Below are 8,205 nucleotides of genomic sequence, written 5' to 3'. Positions count from 1 at the left end.
AGATGGAGTCTCGCTCTGTTGCCCAGGCTGGAGTGCAGTGGTGCAATCTCAGCTCACTGCAACCTCTGCCTCCTGGGTTCAAATGATTCTCCTGCCTCAGCCTCCCAAGGAGCTAGGATTACAGGCACCCACCATCATGCCTGGCTAATTTTTATGTTTTTGTAGAGACGAGGTTTCACCATGTTTGCCAGGCTGATCTTGAACTCCTCACCTCAGGTGATCCACCTGGCTCAGCCTCCCAAAGTGCTGGGATTACAGGTGTGAGCCACCATGCCCAGTCCTACATTGCAGATATTTTTAAGTAACTTGCTTCTTTTCTTTTCTTTTTTTTTTTTTTAAGACAGAGTCTGTTGCCCGGGCTGGAGTGCAGTGGTGCAATCTCGGCTCACTGCAACCTCTGCCTCCTGGGTTGAAGTGATTCTTCTGCCTCAGCCTCCCAAGTAGCTGGGATTACAGGTGCCTGCCACCGTGCCCGGCTAATTTTTTTATTTTTAGTAGAGACAGTGTTTCACCAAATTGGCCAGGATAGTCTCAGACTGCTGACCTTGTGATCTGCCCACCTTGGCCTTCCAAAGTTCTGGGATTACAGGTGTGAGCCACCGCGCCCAGCCTAAGTAACCTACTTCTGAGTATTGCTTATTTCAGTAATTTACTTAATTTTGGCTGAGTGTGGTGGCTCACACCTGTAATCCCAACATTTTGGGAGTTTGAGGTGGGAGGATTGCTAGAGGCCAGGTGTTCGAGACCAGCTTGGCCAACATAGTCAGATTCCCGTCTCTACAAAAAATAAAAGTAAATAGAAAAAAAAATTTTTTTAATGACTGTTAACATCCAAAATGAGTTCTATTAGAACTTCTGATTAAAAGTTTTAACAAGCTTATTCAGAGTGCTAATGCTGTCTTTCATAGGTGTGAATATGTTAAAATGCTATGGGTTTTGTTTTAATTTTAAAATTCATTCATAAAATTACTGAAAAAATTTTGTGTTTGTAACAGTAGTCTGAAACAAATGTTTGAAGAGGGAAAAATGCTCTCTAATGACAATATTTTTAGAGAAGCACTTTTTAGCCTGGATTGTTATGGTTAAACTGTTTTAACATTTTACTAATGTGTTGGTAGAATGATAACTAATGTATATTTAAATCATAAGAAAATGAAATTTCTCATTTTAGACCCTAATAGGCCAGATTTGAAAAGAGGAAATAACTGGATTTCATGAATCTATGCACTGATGCACTTGTAATGGGAATTAATATTTGGAAAATTGAAAATGTTGTTACTTGAATTGTTATAGTATTTATTTGTTTATGAGACAGGAGTCCTGCTCTGTCACCCAGCCTGGATTGCAATGGCACGATCTCGGGTCACTGCACCCTCCGCCTCCTGGGTTCAAGCGATTCTCCTGCCTCAGCCTCTTGAGTAACTGGGATTATAGGCGCACATCACTGCACCTGGCTAATTTTTGTATTTTTATTAGAGACGAGGTTTTGCCACGTTGACCAGGCTGGTCTCAAACTCCTGACCTCAGGTGATCCGCCTGCCTCATCCTCCCAGAGTGCTGGGATTATAGGCGTGAGTCACCATGCCACGCTGAATTGTTATAGTATTTAAACAAAAGCTCATGTGAGTAGAAATAGGGAAAAATGGGAAAGTTTTGACATTGTTTCAAATAATCTGGGAAGAATAAATATAGGCATTATTTTCTGCCTTTTCTCTGTAACTTTTAGAAGATGGAAGATGGCATTACAGAAAACCTTGTTTTCTTCACTGTTCAGAAGAAAACTCAACAAGAAATAAAAAAACTTCTAAGTATTACTTGTAAAATAACTTTGTAATTGATAATTGACTTTTGAAACATTGTATTTGCATTATGGTTTATAAATTTTGAATATTATAGTACCACATGGATATTTTATATGTAAAAAATTGGATCCAGCTATATAAGTCTCAATGATTTATTTACACGAATATAATAAGACTTTTACTCTATACATTTTGGTGTTTTCAGTAGTTTTGCATTTGTAGTTATGGGCTTATTGGTGTATTCTTGCAAAGTGGAAGAGTGGTAATGTCCTTAGTTCCTTGATACGGGCTGGCCTGAGTAAGCGGACTTCTCCATTACCTGGATAAATAACCAGTACTTGCACAGTAGATTGAGAATTGGCTGTGGGGAAGATTGTGGGCTTTTTCAAAAGATAATCTTGATTAAAATCATTATGGAAGTTTAAGGATAACTGATTCTATTGTTTTTGAACCTGTTCAAAGTCTATTGGTTTTGAAAACTGAGTTGTGTAGTTGTGTTAAATATTTTTGGTTGGCCGGGCGCGGTGGCTCAAGCCTGTAATCCCGGCACTTTGGGAGGCCCAGATGGGCGGATCACGAGGTCGGGAGATCGAGACCATCCTGGCTAACATGGTGAAACCCCGTCTCTACTAAAAAATACAAAAAACTAGCCGGACGCGGTGGCAGGCGCCTGTAGTCCCAGCTACTCAGGAGGCTGAGGCAGGAGAATGGCATAAACCCGGGAGGCGGAGCTTGCAGTGAGCTGAGATCTGGCCACTGCACTCCAGCCTGGGCGACAGAGCGAGACTCTGTCTCAAAAAATATATATATATTTTTGGTTAGCTCTGTATGTCTGAGGGAAGTATGACAGTAATAAAAAACCAAATTTTTTTTATTATTTTGTGATATATTGTTAAATAATGATATTTCTGATTCAAATCATGGAGGTTTAAGAATAATTGATTCTTTCTATAACCTGTTGCTTTTGAAAATTGGCTTGTGTAGTTGTGTTAGTTTTGGTTAACTTTATCTGAGAAGAGTGTGACTGTAATAAAATACTGAATAATTTAAAATTATTTAGATGTGTATTGTTAAATATTATGGTATTTCAGCAAGCATTCTTCATATTCTTTGAGGAACCAGTGTTAAAATTTAAATGTTCAGGTAAATTTGATTATGCATTTCAGATACATTTTGAAAATAGTAGATTCAAATGTTAAATAAAAATGAAAATTATACTAAATTTGTATGAGAAAATCAAATTATGGAATGTTTCTCATATGTAACAATTTGTGATCACATCTGTTTTGATAAGACTGTCAGATGATTTTATTTGTTTATAGGCGCATTCTACATTCTAAAGGGGAGCTCAGTGAAGATAGACATAAACAGTATGAGGAATTTGCTATGTCTTACCAGAAGTTGCTGGCAAATTCTCAATCCTTAGCAGACCTTTTGGATGAAAATATGCCAGATCTTCCTCAAGACAAACCAACACCAGAAGGTAAGATATCCTTAAAAACAAACATTGTGTTTTCTATAAGCACTGTCACTTACCTTTAGGCTTGTCAGATGTGCAGTATTGCGAATTTAAATTTTTAAAATGGCTTCAACATTTTAAAAATGGGCAGACATGGTGGCTCATGCCTGTAACCTCAACACTTTGGGAATCCAAGGTAAGAGGATCGCTTGAGACCAGGAGTTTTGACAGCAGCCTGGGCAACATAGTGAGACCCCATCTCTGTTTTTTAAAGAAGTTTTTAAATAAAGAAATGGTGTTAAAACCTATTGATAACCTTGAAAAGCTATTTGAAATGATCCCTGAATGGAAGAGTCTCTGGACATAGAAAATAATAATTAACTCATATGACAATATGATGAGTTCATTCAGATTCTTGTGTAATAGATAGGTATCTTTGAATTTCCTGGCAATTCTGTTTACTTAGAAATCTTAAGGGTGGCCGGTCTCAGTGGCTCATTCCTATAATCCCAGCACTTTGGGAGGCCGAGGCGGGAGGATCACGAGGTCAGGAGTTCAAGACCAGCCTGACCAACACTGAAACTCCGTCTCTACTAAAAACACAAAAATTAGCTTGGTGTGGTGGCACGTGCCTGTAGTCCCAGCTACTCAGGAAGCTGAGGCAGGAGAATCACATGAACATGGGGGTCAGAAGTTGCAGTGAGCTGAGATTGTGCCACTGCACTCCAGCCTGGATGACAGAGTGAGACCCTGTCTCAAAAAAAAAGAAATTTTAAGGGTGAAGTATTTGTAAAATATCCTTTTGTAATTAAAGAAAAATTTATATTTAATATTCTTGGTAAGAAATACCTGTTGTATACTGTGAATGCATTTATTATATTTATATATAATAATGTACATAATTCTTACACTTTTTTTTCTTTGAGACAGAGCCTTGCTCTGTTGCTCAGGCTGGAATGTAGTGGCACAGTCTCAGCTCACTGCAGCCTCTGCCTGTTGGGCTCAAATGATTCTCCTGCCTCAGTCTCCCAAGTAGCTGGGACTACAGGTGTGCACTACCATGTCTGGCTAATTAGAGACAAGGTTTTACCATGTTTCTCAGGCTGGTCTCAAACTCCTTAGCTCAGGCAATCCTCCTGCCTTGGCCTCCCAAAGTGCTGAGATTATAGGTGTGAGCCACTGCACCCAGCCTCCTATTCAGTATCTCAAAAACTCAGTCTCAATCAAACTTTTTAAATGTGTTGTTTTTTTTTTTTTTAGATGGAGTCTCTCTCTGTTGCCCAGGCTGGAGTGCAGTGGTGCTGTCTCCGCTCACTGCAAACTCTGCCTCCCTGGTTCAGGCCATTCTTCTGCCTCAGCCTCCCGAATAGCTGGGACTACAGGTGCCCGCTACCACACCTGCCTCATTTTTTGTGTTTTTAGTAGAAACGGGGTTTCACTGTATTAGCCAGGATGATCTCCATCTCCTGACCTCATGATCCGCCCGCCTCGGCCTCCCAAAGTGCTGGAATTACGGTGGCTTGAGCCACCATGCCCGGCCAAAGTTTTTAAATGTTTTAAAAAAGTTTCATCATAGAATTTGTGTTTTGGTTGACCCTGGCTTGTTTCTCAGAACTTTCTCAGTATATTTGTTATGATATTTTAGAACCAAAATCTCTGTATAATATTTGGCATATGGCCAGGCATGGTGGCTCACGCCTCTAAACCCAGCACTTTGGGAGGCCAAGGTGGGCGGATCACAAGGTCAGGAGTTCAAGACTAGCCTGGCCAAGGTGGTGAAACCCCGTCTCTACTAAAGATACAAAAGTTAGCTGGGCATTGTGGTGTGTGCCTCTAATCCCAGCTACTTAGGAGGCTGAGGCAGGAGAACCGCTTGAACCCGGGAGGCGGAGGTTGTGGAGAGTTCAGATTGCACCATTGCACTCCAGCCTGGGTGAGACTCCGTCTCAAAAAAAAAAAAAAAATAATTAGCATACTTGGGGATTAATTTAGTTGGTTTCTTTACCCTTTTCCTCTAATTGTCATACTGAAATTTAAGCTAATTTTTCTTTTCATTTTAAATGACTTTAAATGTATTATTATTATTATTATTATTTTTGAGACAGAGTTTTGCTCTTGTTGCCCAGACTGGAGTGCAATGGCGCGATCTCGGCTCACTGCAACCTCTGCCTGCCAGGTTCAAGCAATTCTCCTGCCTCAGCCTTCTGAGTAGCTGGGATTACAGGCATGTGCCACCACACCCAGCTAATTTTGTATTTTTAGTAGAGACAGGGTTTCTCCATACACCCAGCTAATTTTGTATTTTTAGTAGAGACAGGGTTTCTCCATGTTGATCAGGCTGGTTTCAAACTCCTAACCTCAGGTGATCCACCCGTTTCGACCTCCCAAAGCGTTGGGATTACAGGCGTGAGCCACTGCCCTCTGTCATGCCTTTAAATGTATTTTTAGACATCTTCCAGAATTAATAGACCTTGAAAAAATTCTGTCATTGTTTTATTTTATTTTGGAGACAGAGTGTCACTCCATCACCCAGGCTGGAATGCGATGGTGCAGTCTTGGCTCACTGCAACCTCTGCGTCCCAGGTTCAAGCAGTTCTTGTGCCTCAGCCTCCCAAGCAATAACTGGGACTACAGGTATGCGCCACCAAACCCGGCTAATTTTTGCCTTTTTAGTAGAGATGGGGTTTCACCATGTTGGTCAGGCTGGTCTCGAACTTTTGAGCTCAAGTGATCTGCCTGCCTCAGCCTCCCAAAGTGCTGGGATTACAGACTTGAGCCACTGTGCCCAGCCCTGTCATTGTTTTTAAAAGATCTTTTTGTCTAGGCATGGTGGCTTATGCCTGTAATACCAGGGCTTTGGGAGGCCAAGGCAGGAGGATTGTTTGAGGTGAGTTTGAGACTAGTCAGGGCAACATAGTGAGATCCTGTCTCTACAAAAAACTAAAAAAAAAAAAACAAATTTAGCCAGTCATGTGGCACAAGCCTGTAGTCCTAGCTACTTGGGAGGCTGAGGTGGGAGGATTGCATGAGCCCAGATATTCAGCCTGGGTGACAGAATGAGACTCTGTATCTTAAAAAAAAAAAATGTTTTTTTTCAGACATAGAACTTAAGGGCGAGAGCTTTTTTTTTCTTTCAGTACTTTAAAGATGTTACTCCTCTATGTCTTCTAGCTTGCATTGTTCCATCAAGAGTGCTCCTACCTTTCTTACCTTTGTTCTTATTTATATAATTTATATATTTTTTTCTCTCATTGCTTTAAAATTTTTTCATTATCGCTGATTTCAAGCAGCTTAGTTATGGTGTGGCTTGGTATGGTTTTCTTCATTTCTTGTACTTGGGGTTCCTTGAACTTCCTGGATCTGTGGGTGTATAGTTATCATCAAATTAGGAAAATCTTGACCTTTATTTTCAATTGTGTTTTCTCTTTCCTTCTTTGTCACCTCTCCTACAGGGACTCAATCACAGGTATTTTAGGTGTTCAAAGTTGTCCCACAGCTTATTAATGTCCTGTCCTTTTTGTTCTTCATTATTTTTTCCTGCCTTTCCTTTTGGGTGGTTTCTATTGTTATGTCTTCAGGTTCACTAATCTTTTCTTCTACAGTGTCCAATAATTTAATTCCATTTAGAGAAGTCATTTGTTATCTCTATATCTTGTCATATTTTCTTTTCTTCTATATCTTGTCTTATTTTCTTTTCTTCTATATCTTGTCATATTTTCTTTTTCTTCTTTATCTTACCCTATTTTCTTCATGCCTGCTAATGTTTTATTGGATGTGTCCTGGATATTTTTGCATTCTTATAAATATCATTAAGCTTCATCCTGGGGTTCAGTTAAGTTACTTGGAAATAGTTTCATCTTTGAAAGGATGCTTTGTTAGGAGGTATCAGAGCAGCCTTTAATCTAGGGCTTATTTTTCCTAATACTGAGGCAGTACCTTTCTGGACTCTTATCTGATAAAGTAGAGTCTTAGAAGATTCTTGGCCGGGCGCGGTGGCTCAAGCCTGTGATCCCAGCACTTTGGGAGGCCCAGACGGGCGGATCACGAGGTCAGGAGATCGAGACCATCCTGACTAATACCGTGAAACCCCGTCTCTACTAAAAAAATACAAAAAACTAGCCGGGCGAGGTGGCGGGCGCCTGTAGTCCCAGCTACTCGGGAGGCTGAGGCAGGAGAATGGCGTGAACCCGGGAGGCGGAGCTTGCAGTGAGCTGAGATCCGGCCACTGCACTCCAGCCTGGGCGACAGAGCGAGACTCCGTCTCAAAAAAAAAAAAAAAAAAAAAAGAAGATTCTTCAGTCAGCCTGGTGGGTACTATTCCTGGCCCCATGAGCCTCTCTATGAGTCTTAATTCTTTTCAGTAGTTATTTTCCCAGTCTCACCTAGTTTCCTCACATGTAGAGGCTGATCAGTACTCAGGTGAACACTTTGTTTCCTTATACATAGGAGCCGATCAGTACTCAGTTGAATGTTCAAGGAGACTCTGCAAATCTTTTGAAGTCTATCTTTGTGCTGGTTTCTCCTCTCTGGTACTGTGTCCTGGAAACTCTACCTGCCTTGGGTAGAGTATTACCAGACTCTCAGCTCTCATCCTCAACTCGGGGAGACTGCCTGGCTTCTCTCTTACTTGGCCACAGCCTAAAAAAATCTCTTTATGAAGTAAGCTGGGGCAATTGTAGAGCTGAGTTTTTGTCTGCTCTTTATCAGGGATTATTTACCTATACTGCCTGATGTCCAATGTTTGGAAATCATTGTTTTAATATTGTTTGCTTACATCTTTAGTTATTTTGGGTCACTGATACAGTACTTTATCTTGTCCAGAAGAGGCTTACATTGTCCAGTGATCAGAATATCCTTTATTCTATAGCCACTTTTTCCAGTTAATCATATGTCTCAGATTTGTTTTCATTTTAATACATCAGTGCCATCTAATTCTTTTTTTTT

At 40.6% G+C, this 8,205-nt stretch overlaps 1 protein-coding gene across 1 annotated transcript in view; it reads left to right on the top strand.

The window, feature by feature from the left end:
* The window catches only part of UPF2 (UPF2 regulator of nonsense mediated mRNA decay), a 122,670-nt gene that overhangs the window by 27,430 nt on the left and 87,035 nt on the right, over positions 1 to 8,205 (top strand). Inside the window, 1 exon segment of the mRNA XM_017886701.1 lies at positions 3,125 to 3,285. Coding sequence (XP_017742190.1) covers positions 3,125 to 3,285 — 161 coding nt within the window.

This window comes from Rhinopithecus bieti, unplaced genomic scaffold (assembly GCF_001698545.2).
Source record: "Rhinopithecus bieti isolate Rb0 unplaced genomic scaffold, ASM169854v2 scaffold_13900, whole genome shotgun sequence".
In the NCBI taxonomy this organism is placed as follows: domain Eukaryota; kingdom Metazoa; phylum Chordata; class Mammalia; order Primates; family Cercopithecidae; genus Rhinopithecus; species Rhinopithecus bieti.
Note: the sequence above shows the minus strand (reverse complement) of the source record. Positions and strands in the feature narration are given on the sequence as shown.